Source organism: Ambystoma mexicanum, chromosome 2p (assembly GCF_040938575.1).
Source record: "Ambystoma mexicanum isolate Mex_15411 chromosome 2p, UKY_AmexF1_1, whole genome shotgun sequence".
NCBI lineage: Eukaryota > Metazoa > Chordata > Amphibia > Caudata > Ambystomatidae > Ambystoma > Ambystoma mexicanum.
Genome location: NC_090923.1, coordinates 1,466,106,917 through 1,466,125,713, shown reverse-complemented (window position 1 = coordinate 1,466,125,713; position 18,797 = coordinate 1,466,106,917). Strand labels below are relative to the sequence as shown.

General features: G+C 47.2%; 1 protein-coding gene across 3 annotated transcripts in view; it reads right to left on the bottom strand.

Annotated features, from left to right (window-relative positions):
* Positions 1–18,797, bottom strand: part of LOC138567624 (syntaxin-binding protein 4-like) — an 839,836-nt gene that overhangs the window by 320,734 nt on the left and 500,305 nt on the right. For all 3 annotated transcript variants that reach the window (XM_069646045.1, XM_069646044.1, XM_069646046.1), the window contains one exon: positions 9,358–9,499. In XM_069646045.1, the coding sequence (XP_069502146.1) occupies positions 9,358–9,499 (142 nt within the window). The remainder of the gene's footprint in view (positions 1–9,357; positions 9,500–18,797) is intronic.

The following is an 18,797-nucleotide window of genomic DNA, read 5'->3' as shown; positions in this document are numbered from 1 at the left end:
AGATTTTCTAAATGCAAAATATACCACAGATGGAAGAGTTTACAACAGTTTAGCTTCCAGGGTTGAGTGGTAGGGTAGTATGACGTGAAGTAATTGCTTCAGTCCCTGCCCTTGCCACACTTACTTATTGTTCGCTTCTTGCTTCTCCTGCGGATACCTGCAGATACGATCAGGAGTCGTCCTTTGCCTCAGGGTCCGTAGCTGACGGGCTGCATGGGCAGGGGGCTGCCTTGGGAAGGTCAGTAATGGCCAATGTAACCTGGCCAAAGAGCCAATCAGGGGGCCGTGGGCGGGCTGGGAGGCGGGATGTTGCACCAGGAAGCGAGAGGCGAGAGGGCCTCGAGGAGCATGATCGGGGTGGAGGGGGTGCAGAGGATCTGAGGTTAGGGCTATGGGAGGCACAGAAATAGGCTGCAAATGGAGGCACACTCACCGGAGCACAGTGCAGGCCAAAAGGGCCTTGGTAAACACAAACGCACAGTAGTCTTGTTGTAACATGGCCAAAGAGCCAATCAGGGGGCCGTGGGCGGGCTGGGAGACATGCTGTTGGAACCAGGACAGGCCATGATATGATATGATATGGCATTTATAATGCGCCTGTACACAAGTGTTTCTAGGCGTGACAAGCAAGGAGGGGGAAACAAAAGGAGGACAAAACTCACTGACATCCTCTTTGTTGTTCCTTCGCCGGATCTATGGACTCCACATATGATCTCTGTGCTTTTTCCTGTCTCCTCCTCTCCCATTAATGGTGGCACTCGCTGGGATGTCCTCATGGCTTCTTTCAACTCCTCCAGAGTCATCCTTAATGTCTGCCGAAATGGCACTGTCATTGTCCAAGGTCCTCAGGCCAATCTCCTCCTCTTCGATAGGCGTTTCCCTCGCCTCATCAACTTCCTCTCATCTCCAGCTATCTCCTCCTCTCACTCCTTGGCTTCCTTGACCACTTCTTCCTCCTCCTCTGCCACTCATCAGGCTACCTCTGACCCTCCGTAGGGCGTACCTCTGATTTGTACCCCTCCCCGGAAGATCTTTAAGGCCGGCCATCTTCTTCATCTTGCCACTCTCAACTCTCGCTCTGCTGTCAAACACTCCTCGTACATCTGCCATCTCCTTGAAGAACTGGACCTTGATGTCCTCGGTCTTACAGAGACATGGTTCACGGCCAGCTCTGTCACAAGCTTTGACACTCTACTCCCTGATGGCTACAAGATCCTCTCTGCACCCAGATCCTCTCGACCTGGATGGGGCGTAGCCCTGATCTTTCCTGGATGGATTCCTGCCACTATCATTCCCACTCAGCTTTACTCCTCCTTTGAAAGCCTTGTCTGCAGGCTCCCAATCTCTCCTTGCCACTCTCTTACTGTTGCTACTCTCTACCGCCCCCCTGGTAATATCACCTCTTTTCTCTCTGAGTGGCTGACCTCTCCTCCTGCCTCCTGGCCTCAACCACTCAACTCCTCCTCCTTGGTGACCTCAACATCCACCTCTATTCTCCGTGTCCCTCATCCCTGCTCTTTCGCAACCTCTGTGATTCCCTCTCCCTCTCTACACACACTTGATGTCTTGATCTCCCCTGGCCTCCCCCTCTCTATCCCTCTGACCACTCCTCTCTCCTGGAGTGACCACTGCCTTCTCTCATGCCATCTCTCACTCTCTTCCCCCCAAGACAACCCCACCCCAACACTGCCACTTATTTTCTCAGATATCCGACCTATGAAGCGTGTGTCTGCTGAGGCTTTTGCTGCCACCTTCTCTCCTCCTTCTCCTCCTCTGGCTGACTCACACCACAACACAACCCTGTCCCTTCTCTACTCTTCTATCTCTGACACTCTTGATGCTCCTGCCCCTGTCATGAGGATCCGCTTGAAGTCCAAAGCCAAGTGCAATTCCTGGTATGACTCTGACCTAGCTACACTTAAACGTAAGTGTAGGGTGGCTGAGAGGAAATGGAGGGTTCCCTGCTCATCCTCTGACAAACTGGCCTGTCGTCTGCCCCAAAGGCAATACCGACTCTCTGTCTGCACTAAAAAGAGAGCCCACATTCAAGCCCGCGCCTCTGCGGCATCTAACAACTCTGATAAACTCTTTAAGATCTGCAAGGAGCTTGCCAACCCTGCAGCAGTCTCCACTCCTCCTCTTGCCTCCCAGGCTCTCTGCAATGCCCTTGCCTCACACTTTATCTCAAAAACCCAGGACATCCTGTCCACCCTCTCCTCCCCTGCCCCCCCTATTCCCTCTCAGTCTGTGCTTGTAGACCCCCCTTTAACCACCCCCCACCGTCCTTCTCTTCCTTTCCTATTTTCTCCCCTGACAAGGTTACTAGACAAGTCTGATCTATGAAAGCCTCATCAAAACAGGTTCATCCCATCTCCTCTAAAACCACCAAGGACCACATTGACACCCTCGCTCTGGCTCTGGCCGATTTTTGCAACCACTTCTTTGCCTCTGGATCCTTCCCCTCCCCTCTGAAGAACTCCCTTGTGCATCCTCTTCTCAAGAAACCCACAGCTGACCCTTCCTGTCCGTCTAACTATCGCCCAATTTCCATTACCCCCTTTCTAGGCAAACTCCTTGAAAAGCTGGTGATCTCTCAGTTTACCCTTCATTCAGATTCCGTTGGCTGTCTCCATGACCACCAGTCTGGCTTCAGAGCGGCCAGAAGCACGGAAACTGCTCTCCTGAACATCCGTGAAGATCTGCTCTCCAACCTGGACTCTAACATTCCCTCTGTCCTCATCCTTCTTCATCTCTCTTCTGCCTTCGACACGGTCAACCACACCATCCTGCTCAACCGTCTCCGTGATAACCTGGGTATCACTGATCAGGCTCTGGCCTGGTGGACCTCTTTCCTCTCTGATCGACCCTCCCAGGTCCAACTGGGGTCCTTCCTACCATCTATCTTCCTCTCTACCTGTGGGTTCCCCAGGGGTCTAACCTCTCACCCTGGCTCTTCAACCAATACCTGGCAACTCTCGCCCACTGCATTGCCATTTTCTGCTCAAATTTCCAGTGCTACGCTGATGACACTCAACTCATTTTCCGGCTGCCCTCGGCCACCTCCTCTCCCTCTCTCATCTCTGACTGCCTAACTGCCATTCAAGATTGGTGTGCTGCCAATGATCTTTGTCTGAATGCCAGCAAGACCGAGATCCTCCTCATCGGCACACCATCTTCATCCTTTTCCCTTACTCTCTCGCTGGCCTCCCTTGGCCCTCCTCCCACCCCTACCTGCGAGGCTAAGAACCTCGGGGTCATCTTTGATTCCACACTTTCCTTCTCCGCCCATATCTCTGAGGTCTCTAAAAAGTCAAACTTCCTACTGCACCTCCTCAGAGGTACTCTGCCTTTCCTCTCCTTCCCTCAGAAACTCACTGTCTCCCAAGCTCTGGTTCTCTCTAAGTTGGACTACTGTAACAGGCTCTTTCTAAATCTACCTGCTTCTACTCTCCTACCTCTGCAACTTATCCAGAACAGGACTACGAGACTTGTCCTTGGCCTCAAGCCCTGGGATCGTATCTCTCCAGCTCTGAAATCTCTCCATTGGCTCCCTGTGGATGCAAGGATTAACTTCAAAACCCTCTGCATTATCCACAAGGCTTTCTGGGGCTGGGGTCCAAAATACCTTCAGCTATCCCTCCTCAAATACCTCCCCTCTCGAGCTCTTCGCTCCTCTACCTCTAACTCCCTCTGGGTAAATCGTTTTTCAAAGAAACAAGCTGGGGGTAGATCTCTATCTTCGGCTGGGGCCTCCCTCTGGAACAGCCTCCCTGCCACTCTAAAACTTGAGGAGAACCATCTCTGGTTCCTGAAGCACCTCAAGACCTTCCTCTTGGCTTTTTCCTTCGCTCCCCCTCCCCCCTGCTGATCTGCTCTCTCTTGGCACTGTGCACCTGGCCACCCTCTGTCCCCGGGGCCCAGGTACCTGCTCACCCTGCCACCCTCCTGTACTGCCTCCTGGCCACCCGTTGCACTGGGGACTGTATGTGTACCCATATAGCCCCCACCCCCATTTTCTCCTTTTTCTGCACTTATCAGACTTACTCAGTCTGCTGCCTTAAACAAAGCACTTACCACTTGCTTGGCTGCACTACCACTGTTTATTGCCTCCATTTTCTTTTTAATTTATGTTTATTATTTATCTGCTCTCCTCTGCTCTGCACTTTCCACTCTCCCCCTTCCATGCGCTTTTCCCACTTTTCCCTTTCCCATGCACTTGCACGTTCTCTATGTCACTGGGCATAGTAAGATCGTTTTTGTTGTTCTCCCATGTTGCCCTCCCTTGCCTAGTCGCGCTCTGAAACACCTGTGTACGAGAGCGATACAAATAAAATAGCATATCATATCAAAACAACAATCTTTCTAGGCCTTGTGTTATTCAGATCATGCAAGAGCAGGGAAGGGAGAGGGGAGAAGTGCTGAGGGTAGTAGGAGTATGGAGAAGTGCGGGACAAGGTAGAAAAACAAGAGTGCAGCCAGCGGGTGGCAAGTGCGGGTACTCATAAGTGCAGCCAGCGGGTGGCAAATAAGTGCAAGGAAGGGGACTGTAGGGTTACAGATACAGACCATAAGTGCAGGGGACCCACGAGGCAGTGCAGGATTGCAGCTGGACAGGCAGGGACCTGGGCCGAATTGAGAGGGTGACCAGGTGGCCAGTCCATGGAAGATCAGCAAGAGAGCGGAAGACAGAAGGCAGAAGCAAAGAGAAAGGTCTTGAGTTGCTTCCGGAACCAGAGATGGTTCTGCTAAAGTTTCAGAGAGGCAGGGAGGCTGTTCCAGAGGGAGGCCCCAGCCGAAGAAAGAGATCTGCCCCCAACTCTTTGCTTGGAAAAGTGACTGACTCTCAGAGAGTTGGACGTAGAAGGCAGACATTTAGGAAGAGAGAGTTGGAGGTAGTGTGGTCCCAGGGCCCATAGAGCCTTGTGCACAATGCAAAGGGTATTGAAATTGATCCTTGCTGCCACTGGGAGCCAGTGAAGGGATTTCAGAGCTGGTGAGATACGATCCCTAAACTTGAGGCGAAGGACAAGACTTGCAGTCCTGTTCTGGATGAGTTGTAGAGCACTGAAAGTAGAGGCAGGAAGATTTAGAAAGAGGCGGTTGCAGTAGTCCAGCCTACAGAGAACCAGAGCTCTGAAGACAGTGAGCTTCTGGGGAAAAGTGAGAAAGAGACTTGAGTCAAGTGTTTGACAGCGTAAGCAGAACATCCATGTGGTGGAAATTGGAGAGATGGAACTGTCCTGCCGATTTGGTGGAACAATTGAAATCCCTACACACTGAAACATCTTTGAAGGTAAGATTGAATGCAGTGGGTCTGTTAACGGATGAAATTGAAACCTCTAGGGGCCTCAAACAAGGATGTCCCTTGGCTCAGGTGATGTTCAATTTATACCTCTCAGACATTGGAAATAAACAGGCTAGAACCTTTCCGCCCAAGATTGGCGAAGGGAAAGTGGGTTGGCTGCTTTACGCAGATGATTTGATCCTGTTGGACCAGACACAAATTGGCCTTTAATGAAAACTGGACCAACTATTGGAATATACCACGAAAAATGAATTAATGATAAACATCAACAAAACAAAGATCCTGATATTGGGCAAATACCAACGAACCAAAAAGGCTCAATTGAAGTGCTGGTTAGGAACAACGAATATTGATCAGGTAGATTCCATTAAACACCCGGAGTAAATATTAACATGAATAAATTGGAGACATGTACTAATAAATACCTTGGAGACAAAACTTGATTGATGGCGAGCAAGGTTAAAAGACCAATAGGTCTGTCGATTTGCACTGCTTGCAATCCTTGAATTCCACAAACTTAAGGTCACTCTAACTGTGACTTATGGATCTGAGGCTATGCTCTTTATACCAAAGGGCCGGTGGGCAAAAACTGCAGGGGTCTTTGGAAATTAATATTACGCCTCCCATCTTCCACTCCTATTCAGGTGATTAGGAAAGAGAACTGGCCTTAATTTCGACTGAAGCAAGGGCAGATTGGAAATCTCTATCCCTGTTTAGTAAGTGCATGTTGGAAAGTCTGTTGGAAAGTCCACCTCCAATACTAACCATGCTAAGGCAAGAGATGGAGTCTGGAAGGGGTGTCCTGAACAGGTGTGGAAATAAATGTAGGACTCTGCTTCAGGAGATTTGCATCACAGAAAGTGATTTAAGAGGGAATCCTTGCAGGGTCAAATGAAAGATCTTGGAAATTGAAGGGTACAAACTATAGATGAGGCCAACAGGTTCAAATTACATTGACAACTCTCAGAAGAAACAAGAGGGTTGAAACAACGGAAGTTCTCTCAGTGAGATTGGCACAGAGACCTGGCGACATTCAGTGTAGCTTTTGTAAAAAAAAGGAGAAGGATGAGACCTTATAATATTTGATACAACACTGTACAGCCTTGACATCCTTAAGATCTAACTATTTTGGGCACTTCCTGGAGTCCGTAGCTTCCTTAAAAGTGGAGGAGTGGTGGAAACTACGATTGAGAGGGGAAAAAACCTCACTGATCATCACTTCAGTAAGGTTTATGGAAGGAGTGTTGAACAGAGACTTCCAAAAAGACTGATTCATTGATTGAGAGATAGAAGGATAAGGTTTTAATTTGTTTATGAGTGGATTGGATGTGTGACAGAAGAATTAAAATTTGCAAAAGGTTTGTAACAAGGCAATAGTGCAGAAAAAAATGCAGTCATGGTATATTTCCGACGAGTACCCTTACCCCCACTTTGGTTAAGATTGGAAAACCCATGGTCTCATATCTCCCTCTCACATATTTTCTATATTACGTGAAAAAATAAACTCTTAGAATCTAAGTGCATAAAAACATTAGCTTTATGCCGTAGAGCATTTCCTTTTTCTTATATTAAGAAAGCTTCTGAATGAGTTTCACAATTTATTTGGTATAATACATTAATCAAGGTTAATGGGAAATCCAGTCTTTACATTAACATTGTTACATAAAGATAATCTTCATTATTTCATGAGCTTAGAATGAAATTTGCTTTTCCACATCTTTTTGCCCCTAATGTTAAAATTATTGACATTTTGGTTGAGAATATTTCTTTATTTGCTAGCCAGTATTTGCTTTCAAATCTTCTTAGATGGAAATGCATGAAGATGTAATCTAAAAAATCTTCTACGTTCTATTAAATTATTTATCTAGACAGAATCTGTGATAAGTGGGCTTCTGAAAGGAATTTGGAAAACCAGGTTGTAATACTCTGTGGGATGATACCATGGGGCCCCACATAGTACATTTATGCAAATATATTCCTCTTCTAGTTTAACCTATTCCTTATTTTCTTTCTGCTTAGGAACTTTATTCATGACCCCCTCTAAATTTTTTAAATGTAAGAGTATTAATCGGAAGACGTGCTGGTCTTGCACAGAAATTAAGTGGACTTATAAGCATGTGCTATGTGACTAGAATTTCAGGTTTTGAAGAATTTACAACAAATATTGAAATGAATATGCCCCTTTCATTTGAAAACATATTGTTAAACTGTCTCACACTAAACCTTTCTAATGATAAAAGCTATTTGCTCCCTTTTTGATCTTTTGGTAGTAAGTGCTATTCAAACAATTATGACAATTGAAACACCTTCAAAAGATTGGTAGAAGAATGTGATGGTTTGCAGTGCACGGAGACTGGAAAAATGACAAGCATAATACCTAAACATATGACAAAATATGATGCTAGATGGGTTGTCTTTATTAACTATTTGTCTTGGTCACGTTCAACAAGGATGATATTTGTGGCATAACTGTCAGTGCTTTTCTTATTTATAATATACTATACCTCTTTTTGTTTCCCTTTCTCTGTGTTTTCCCTACCCCAGTACATTTGTTGTTGTTCATTTTATGTTACATGATAGTTTTTCATATTTTTCTGTAGTGAATATAGTGAATGTATATGAGTCGAATTCTTTACTGCATTTATTAATGTACATGAATACTAAAGATACATTTGTATAACAAAGTCATCATTCTCAGATGATAAATTAAGGACCACTAAATTGGATAACAGCACATTGCATTGAACCACTCAGAAGTGGGAGGAATGCAACAAGTAGCCCTAACAAAATGTATCATTATTTTTGTATTTTTGTATTTATTGCGTTCATAGTTAAATTCTGAACGTTTACCCACATTTATTCACAAATAGCAAAATCACAATCAATACAAATGGGCAAGAATATGATATAAAAGAATTGCAATTCATAATATCAAAATTCATCAAAGCTACAATAAAAACATAAGCAACCTCATACTAATCCTGCCTCCTATAAAAACATATGTAAAAAAGAAAAAAGAGAGAAAAACTTAGGTAAGATTTAAATGCGTCACATAATTCACTACCTCAACTGTCAAAGATGCATATCACCCACTGTACAAGATTGCAATCCATTTTTCTCTAGTTAATAATAAATATATCTATTTAAAATCATCAAAATGTAAATGTTAGGTAATGTTTGACAGGGAAAATTGATGTTTGCTAGCCTCTAGCGGCTATTTTGAAATTGCCACTTCACTGTCAAAGAAGTGGTATGAATCAGTGGCATCTGCAGTAGAGAAATATACCTCTCTCTTTGGGAGGGATGGTATGGAAAGTGTTGAAAACCTTTCATAAGAGAGGACGCGAGGACACTGTTCATGGGAAGAGCATTTTATTTCCTGAAGAGTATAAACTCAGAAACGCCATTGTGATGTGAGTGTGCTTTACAGACAGAAACAGAAATAGAAGTCGGAATAGGAATAGTTGCAATCATCTTTGGATTCCAGGAAAACAATACGGAAACCCAGTTCTCTGAATGTGTAAATATTGGTGGGCACTGAAGGTTTGCTCTACATTTTCCCCACTGTTTATCAATAAACAAACTGACATTATTACATTTTTACATCTCAGCGCACTGCAAGCAAAATCCACAGCCTTTGTTTTTGATACAAATTTGTTTGTGTTTATTTTATTAACAAATATAATTGCTAGTCATTTTTAAAAGCATCTAGTTTGCTGCGTTTATGTTAACGAGAAAAGGGAGATAACTCCAGACCATTTAAGACCACAGGTGCAAAGGGTCTAAAGTTTTGTCCTGGATTACATAGGAAAACATTGTAAGCCCCGCCCTTAAAGTGCACAGTAAAAGGGAACTCAACCAAATTCTTTTCACTCCATTAAGGAGTAGGAGTAGTGGGAGGGCCGAAAAGCTTACAACTGAGATGTTGCTAGTTTGGGATCCCATGAAGAGGGAGATACTCTGGAATGTGGCATGCAGACTTTCCCTTGAATTGTCAGTTTCAGATCCAACCTTTAACACACAAAGCATAATTCATCCATATCCAGACTCACCCTGTAGCAATCTCCCTCTGGTATGATCTCCTGCACGTAAACCATGGGCCCTTCCAGTCTGTTTGAGCCGCCGCAGATCATCAAACCAAGGCTCCCTGACTTGGCAATTGAGATATTCTGAATCCCAGAGTCGCTGGCGATACTGTAACCAAGAGGACAGCATGTCAGTAGGAGACTAAGAAATGTATCAATACATCCAGATACTAGTGTGTCTTGAAATAAGAATTCTTCTACCATGCTTATTCATTGTGTGGCATTCGCATTGTTTTGGACTTCAACTCCCATGAGACTTATACTGCATAGTCAGCGGCAAAGGGTCGAGGATGTGGAAGTTGTAAGGAAATCTATACCGAACACAAGGATGCAGGTAAAAGCACAAATCTTAGAAATTAAAATGTGAGCTGCAGCCTGTGCATGGCATCAGAAAAGGACACATGCAAGGAAATGTGCAATGTTAGCAGCCCAACTATAACAAGAGCATATGTCCAAAGTAAAAAACAGATACAAAAATAAATCTTTTCGATTACATGGAAAAATCCAGGAAGCTTTTGTAGAATGGAAAAACTGTCCAATCTGGAATGAAAAGCACAGCATTTCATAACAGAAACAAAATAAAGAGGTGTGTTGGCATTGTGTATATCTTCTGAGAAGCGTCTTATATAAAGAAACATACAGAAATATCAAAAATATAAGTCTTGTGCATGAGTTTGATTCCAAAGAAAATGTTATATTGTTGTTCTGTTTTAGGTAGCACTTGCAACATGGAAAATAAAATGACTTTTAAAGGCTGTATTGGTGAATAAAAGCATTTTGGCCTGGAAGGTAAAACTGCCAACCACCCCCAACAAGCAACAGGATATTGGGATGCTTTCCCATGAGAAAAGTGTGATCACTGGCTTTTGAAGCTGACCATAAATGTTTATGACTTTTATTGATGTCATATGATATGATATGGCATTAATAACGCACCTGTATACAAGTGTATCTAGGTACGACAAGACAAGGAGGCGGAAACATAGGGAGGACCAATCAACAATCTTGCAAGGACGTGGAAAGGGAGAGGTGCCAAGGGGGGCGGTGGCGGTGGAAGGAGATGTGCAGGTAACTCCAAAGTGCAGCCAGGGTTTGGCACAGTGCAGGTAACTCAAGAAGTGCCATCAATGGGTGGCTCATAAGTGCAGAGAGAAGGGACTTTAGGTTTGCAGATACAGACCGCAATTGCTATAGGGGAGCCGGTAGGCAGTGTGAAGTGCCACTGAACATGCAGGAGCCTGGGCCCAAGTTCAGAGAGTAGCCAGGTTACCAGTGCGTGAAGCAGTCGGGACATCAGCAGGGGAGAGGAAGAGAGAAAGCGTAAGTAAAGAGGAAGGTCTTGAGTTGCTTCCGGAACCAGAGGTGGTTCTGCTCAGGTTTGAGAGAGGCAGGGAGACTGTTTTAGAGGGAGGCCCAGCCGAAGATAGTGATCTGCCCCCAACTCTCTCCTCGGAAAAGCGACTGACCCTTAGAGAGTTGGAAGTAGATGAGCGGAGAGTTCGAGAGGGGAGAAGTTTAGGAAGAGATAGTTGGAGGTATTGCGGTGCCAGGCCGCAGAAAGCCTTATGGGTGATGCAGAGGGTCTGGATCCTTGCCGCTACTGGGAACAAATGAAGAGATTTCAGAGCTGGAAAGATATGAACTCTGGGATTGAATTCAAGTACAAGTCTTGCAGTCCTGTTCTGGATAAGTTGAAGAGGTTGGAGAGTAGAGGCAGGAAGGTTTAGAAAGAGGCTGTTGCAATAGTCCAGCCTAGAAATGACCAGAGCTTTTGAAACAGTAATCTTCTGGGGGAAAGTGAGGAAAGGAAGAATACCTCTGAGGAGGTGCAGCTGATAGTTTGACTTCTTAGAGATGTCGTAGATGTGAGGAGAGAAGGAGAGGGTGGAGTCGAAGATGATCCCAAGGTTCCTATCCTCACAGGTAGGAGCAGGAAGAGGGCCCAGAGTGGTCAGCCAGTGAGACAGAGGAAATGAGGGAGCTGGTGTTCCGATGAGGAGCATCTCAGTCTTACTGGCATTATGGCAGAGATCATTGGCGGCACGCCATTCCTGAATTGCGGTTAGACAGTCTGGAATGAGAGAAAGAGAAGAGGCAGCTGAGGGGATCCTGAAGGAAAGCTGGGTGGCATCCCCATAACACTGAAAGTTGGAGCAGAAAGAAGCTATGCAGTGGGCAAGAGGTGCCAGGTATTGGTTGAAAAGCTAGGGAGAGGGGTTGGACCCCTGGGGAACACCACAAGTGGAGAGAGAGATAGAAGAGAGGAAAGACCACAGTTGGACCTTCGAGGGTCGGTTAGTGAGAAAGGATGCCAGCCAGGCCAGGGCCTGACCAGTGATACCTAGGTTATCACGGAGATGATTGAGCAGGATAGCATGGTTGACCAAAGCAAAGGCAGAAGAAAGATCAAGGAGAATGAGTATCGAAAGAAGGTTAGAATCAAGGTTTGAGAGCAGATCCTCACAGGTGTTCAGGAGAGCAGTTTCTGTGCTTCTGGCAGCTCTGAAGCAAGTCGTGGAGACAACCAACAGATTCAGTATGCAGAATAAACTGGGAGATGGACAGCTTTTCCAAGAGTTTGCCCAGCAAGGGCTGACGGAGAGGAAGGATCAGCAGAGGGCATCTTTAGCAGGGGGTGCATTAGGGAATGCTTAAGGGGGAAGGGAAGGTTCCAGTGGCAAAGCAGTGACTGCAGAAATCGGCCAAGGCTGAAGCAAGAGTGTCGCTGTGGTCCTTGATGGTTCTCGATGAATAGGGGAGAACCTGTTTTGATGAGACTTTTATAGATCAGACTTGTCTACAAACATTATCAGGGGTGAACAAGGGAACGGAAGAGAAGAGAGGAGGAGAGACGCCCACAGGCGGGCCATGGCTGGAGAAGGAGGAGGAGAAGGAGGAAGAGGAAGAGAGAGTGGACAGGATGTCCTGAGTTTTAGTGATGGAGTGAGAAGCCAAGGCCATACAGAGGGCCTGGGAAGGAACAGGAGAGGTAGAGACAGCAGCAGGATTGGCCTGCTCTAAGCAGATCAGATTTTGATGAGTTTGGCCGAGTTGTTAGATGCTGCAGAGAGGCAGGCTTGGATGTGGGCTCTCTTCTTTGTGAGGACAGAGAGTCTGTATTGCCTTTGGAGCAGGCGGCAGGCCAGTTTGTCAGAGGGTGCACCTGATGCCCTCCACTTCCTCTCAGCCACCCTGCCCTTGCCTTTGAGGGTGACAAGGTTAGAGTCATACCAAGAGTTGCACTTGAACTTGGGCTTCAAAGCGGATCCTAATGACAGAGGCAAGTACATCAAGAGTGTTAGAGATGGAAAGATAGGGCTGTGTCAGGGTGTGAGTCAGCCAAAGGTGCAGAAGGAGGAGAGAAGGTAGTGGTGAAAGCATTAGCTGACACATGCTTCATCGGTCGGATGATCAAGAAGGTAGGTGATAGTGCTGGAGTTGGCTTGGCCTGAGGGGTAGAGAGGGGTGGAAAGGAGAAAGTAAAGTGATCACTCCAGGAGAGAGGAGTGGTGAGTGAGTTGGAGAGGGGGAGGTCTGAGGAGATGAGAACATCCAGGGTGTGCCCTGCAGAGTAAGTCGGGCCAGAGGGAAGAATAGAGAGAGAGAGAGAGAGAGAGAGAGAGAGAGAGTCACAGAGGTTGCAAAAGAGTACTGAAGAAGGGCAGGTAACATCCAGGTGGATGTTAAGGTCTCTGAGGAGGAGAAGCTGAGAGGTAGAGATGAGGACAGAGGAGGAGAGTCCCGCCTATTCATAAAGGAAGGGGGAGACCTGGCCAGGTGGCCTGTAGATAGTGGCCACTGTGAGAGAAAGGCCAGGAGAGATAGAGAGCATGCAGACCAGGCATTCAAAAGAGGAGTAGTCTGGCATAGGAATGATAGAAGCAGGGATCCACTCCGGGAAGATCAAGGCTACACCCCCACCGGGACGGTTGGTTCTGGGTTCGGAGAGGATCTTGTAGCCATCAGTAAGGAGAGTGTCAAAGCTTGTGACAGAGCTGGCTGTGAACCAAGTTTCAGTCAGACCGTGTAGATCCAAATCAAGTTCTTCCAGGAGACAGCAGATGTCAGAGGAGTGTTTGACAGCTGAGCTAGAGTTAAGAGTAGCAATGTGGAGCAGGTTTCCCCCTTTGAAGGACTTCCGTGGAGGGGTACAGGTCAGTGGAATGCCCTGCGGAAGTGTTGCAGATGTCCGAGGATGGGCAGAGGAGGAAGGAGGAGCAGGCAAGGTAGCCAGGAAGGAGGAAGTGGGTGTCAGAGGGATGGCAGAGGGGGAATCAACAGGGTGGCCGAGAAGAAGCAGAGGCAGCCGTAGAGGTGGCAGAGGAAGGAGGCAGCAGAGAAGCCAGAGAGGGGATAGAAGGAACAGCAGGAGAGGAAAGGAAGTTGATAAGGCACGGGAGGCGTCAATCAAAAAGGAGGAGGTTGGACTGAGGGCCTTGGACCAAGACGGTGCCATTTAGGTAAACATTGATGATGATCTTGGAGGAGTGGAAGGAGCCAGGAGGGCCTCCCACTGGGTGCCACCTTTAATGGGTGAAGAAGAAAAGGGAGAGGGAACAGAGACCATATGGGGGGTCCATACACCTGGAGAGGGAACAAGAAAGAGGATGTCGGTAAGGGTCTGTCTGGAGGAAGCACTGGTGTAGGTATCAATGATAGGGAGGCCGGGGTTGGAGACTAGGATATCCCTCTTGAGTTTCTTCCTGCCAGACTTAGTGAGAGGGATAGGATAGTCGATAGAAAAGCAGTTAGATAAGATCGGTGAGACAGAGAGCAACATAGAGGGTGCAGAGAGGAAGAGGGGGACAAGAGAGGGGGAGGGGGAGCCCAAGCAGGGAGGGGGCACTAGCGCCGGGAAGCAGGCAGGCAGGAGGTAAACACTAGGGAGGACACACGGAAGGAGGGGGGCACACAGAGGACAGAACATGGCCAGAAAATCAGATGCAATGCATAGACAAAGTCAGTCACCAAAAGAACCTAGAAGTAAGGGATGAACACACATGAATGCAGGCAGTACAATGTAAGCAAACAACCCTGGGGAAACAAAAATGACAAATAACAGGACAATCACCAAAGGAACCTAGAAGTAAAGCAAACAGCCCTGGAGAAATGAAAACAACAAGGAACCGAACAATCACCAAAGGAACCTAGAAGTAAAGGATGAACACAGCAGGAATGCAGGCAGTACAATGTAAACAAACAACCCTGAAGAAATAAAAACATCAAGAACAGCACACAAAAGATGTGGGGAGTGCAGCGGCAGAGGGAAGGAGAGGAGTGCATGCAGCTGAGTAGAATGAGAGCACACATGGCCCAGAGCAGGTGCTATCACTAGGCGAGGTTAGCCGTTTGCCTATATTCGCAAATGTTAGAGTGGCAAAACGCTAACACTGCCTGTCACATAGCACCGGCCCTGCTGTTCGCCCTGTTCACACTATCTGAGGTGAGGCTGCAGCCCCAGGCCCAGTGAAATTATTGGGGTCATTAAATGGTCATGCATGGGCATGGGAGCGCACTCGCTCAAGCACTGGCATCATTGTTAGCACCTGCGCATTGGCAACACGAACGCTGGAGCACCGCACATGCCACTGCCCCTGGACTGACTGAGTCAGTGACAGTGAGTCTGCAGCCTGCCTGAGACAGGTAACTTCTTCTTTGTGGCAGTAGCTGCAGGTGGCGGCGGGCAGACAACACACAAACAGATCATCGTGCCTGGCTTTCCCATTCCCCCATCACCAAGGGGGCAAGAGTCAAAGAGTGTGGGACCTTAAGACCGTGGCCTGTGGCCAGAGCGGGCGGACTTTCCAAGTCTGCTGAGCTGAGTGAGCTCCCACTTTGTTCAGATTGTGAAGGTGCGTTGAATTCTGCTATAGATATTTATTAGGGCCGGGCAGAGGCACACATCCCTCATGGCAGCCACCCATGACTAGACCAACGCCCGACGGTCTATCTCGCCTACACCACACCCACACGTGGGCACCAGGCAGAGACACGCATCCCTCATGTGAAGTCCAGCCAGGGTAGGAAGGGGCATCTTTCTAAACACCTGACCCCTTCACATTTCTTTCACACCAAACATACAAACACGCACTCACATGCCCGTTTGAGCGCCATTTGCAGGCCCCATTGAAAAGGCACGACCTCTATTCATAATGCCCTGCGAGCCAACATCCGGTGCCACTAGCCAGACAGGCACGTTGTACTCCGCATGCCAGAGGCACGGGTTGACAGGGAAATATCACGGGCATGTGGAAAATAGCTTTGCCAGACCCGAGCCCGCAGACAACAGAGGCAAAATAGCAGTGCCATTCCCCACACAGGATAGCAGTGCCAGCTGCCTCCGTGCTTGGTTCAGGAATGTTGGGAGAGATTCGAGAGAAACCGCACACACTATATTGAAGACACCCACTAAAACCATGAATCGCCAAATAGCGAACGTGTGTTGGAAGCGCTGCCTGCCATTGTGGCCTCATCTTTGCCATTGTGGCCTCATCTTTGTGCACCCTGTGCCCTCCTCCCTTATCGTCGCCATTTTGTCTGGTCCTCCTCATTGTAATAAGTGTGTTACAGATATCTCCTAGGCCCGATCTGTGACCGATGGATACACAGACATAGGACACTACAGTCTGCATCCTTAGGCTTGTATTTGTGTTTCGTGGCATAGATAGCTGCAGAGCGTAACTGGACATCAGCTGCAATGTTTCCATGTGTGTAACACCTCGAGCCAGGCCTGATTTGCATGCTCGGACTTGGAGTTCCGTTTTTCCCATTGCAAGTATGAACATACAAGTACCAGCATGCAGTGGGAAAACCAGAACTGGCTTGAGGTGTAACGCATGGAACGGGGAAGGCTTCTTTCTATGGGACACATAACAGGCCGTCCATGGCGGCCATTTTCAAAGTCCAAGGGTGTAAAAGTGAGGGGTGAGGCCATTGTGTAAGCTCTTTGGGCCTCATTACGACCCTGGCGCTAATGGGTTAACGGCGCTGTAAAAGGCTGCGACGCCTTTAACCCATTAGCGCCTGATTACGAGGTCCCTTTGCGGGACCCGACCTTAACGGCTGGTCTACACCAGCCGTTAAAGTAGGGACCCGCAAAGGGACCCTGGTGCTAAGTACGGTACCGCAATTTGCGGTACAGTACTTAGCGCCTTCCCCATTCGCATTGAGCCCTATGGGGCAAAAATGGGAATGGGGAAGGGCCATGGAGGAAGGGGGAATTACCGGCCCGCCAACCTTGTAATGGGGTGGTAATTCCCCCTTTCTCCATGGCGGAGTCGGTAAGTTACCGGCATGGACCATGGTGCTATTAGCACCATGGTTTTCCGCCTGTGTCGTAATGAGGCCCTTTATGTCTTATTTGTACACTCTGGGGGATTTTGATGGCCTTTTGAGGCAGAGTAGGGGCATGAAACATAATGTTTCGGCTGTGCATTCTATTCACACTCAGCAGTGCCAGCCTGCAGGTTCCCTGCAGGATACGCAGGTGGGTTAGAAGAGAAAACCATTACAACCCAACATAAAACGAGTACGGTGGCAGTGCCAGCTGCGTTGCACTGCGTATAGCCGGTGTGCGAAGCGGGAAGCAGGCATTATTTTTAAAGCACATTGGCAGTGCCATGATCCGTCGATGCGGCACAGAGCCTTGAAGGGGAAATGCCCCCTGGTTGGAAGGGCCATAGACACACAAACAAAAAATGCACAAACCGAAAAATGATGCCAAAAAAAGTACAGACATACACCAAAGTATCTTGGCACTACTGCCAACCTCGAGGGTCTCCTCCTTAGAGGACTACAAATGTGCGGATGTGTCCAATGTAAGTAACCTTTAGGTTATGTTACGGAAATGTGCTTAATTTATCTGAAAATAAGAATGCCCGTCTTCAAATCCGCTCCCCCGAAAACTGCACCACAAACACAAGTATGCCCGGGCAATGCCACCATGTCGGCAAAGCCAGCATAAATGAGAGAGACCTATAACAGACCTGTCCAGATATAAAGGCGCTTTTTTAATTTGAATGCAGATTGCCACCTTATTCCAGCAGCACCTCCAGAAAAAGTCCCTAGACCTGCCACAGACAAGCCGGGCCCCTTCCTTCCGACATGGCGCCTAGCACGAGAGCCCATGTGTTCATTCCAAACACACACACGTGCACACAAGGGAAGCTTTCTAGATGACGAGTGCCACACCAGGGCACCACAATGTGCACGCAATCCCGCTGCCTCCCTAGTTGCTAGAATGTGCACCTAGCAGGAGAACTCACATTATGTGCAACCCAACCCGCAATATGTGCATAGAGACCCCAAATGTGCGCTGGCATCCCCACATTGCCCAGCTTCCCTGCCCAGCCAAAGGAGGTGACATGAACCATAGCGGCCGTGCCCTCATTGTAAAAGAAGGTGATTCCACTCCCCATATAAACAACCTCTCCTCTCCACTCACACACACAAGGGTGCTGTATCCAATGTGCCAAACCAAACAGCAGTGATAAATAATAGCCCCCTGTTGCCCTGCAATCTAGTCCACTCTAAATCGTTATGTTTATACCGCTGTGGCAGTGGCAAGAAGCAAAATGAAATGAAATTATAATTTATTTATAACACATTTTATTTATATCGCGTTCATACACAAGTGTTTCAGAGGGCAACCAGACAAATGGAGGGGAACAAGGGAGAACAAAAACAACGATCTTTCTAGGCCCAGTGACATTGAGAATGCGCAAGTGCAGGGGAGAGCGAAGGGGGAAAGTGCAGAGAGGTAGGGGGAGAAGTGGGAAGTGCTGAACAGAGAGACAAGATTAACTAATAAGCAGTGGTAGTGCAGCCTGCAAGTGGCAAGTGCTAGATTAGTCAGATAGGGTATTTCTGATAAGTGCAGAAGAAAAAGTGGTAGGGGGGCTGTATTGGTACAGATACAGCCCCCAGTGCAAGGGGTGGCAAATCCAGATTCTCTTAACCTGCCTATTTCAGTGGCAAGTGGTGAAAGAAGCTTTTCAAAGATAAAGTTGATAAAAACTTATATCCGATCTTCTATGATGCAAGAAAGACTTGTTGGCCTAGCAACCTTGTCAATAGAGCATGACATTGCTAAACACATTGATATCAAGACCCTTGTTTCCACAAAAATTAAAGCTCGGAAAGTGAATGTTTAATGTGCATTTTCACTTGTTTTAACAAATATCTGTTACAAAGTCACATGCATTCCTAGACACATGTGTGTTTTATATGTCTGGGTCACCAAAGCCATAATGTATTAAATGTTTCATGGTTTGTCAACAGGTGGCCCACTACTTCTGCTGCTCTGTTTCTTGGGATTTTGGATAGTTTTGGAGAGTCGCTCACTGTTTTTTCACTTTTTTAGGTGTTTTAAAAATAAGAAACATATTGCAAAGTATTGTTGAATTTAT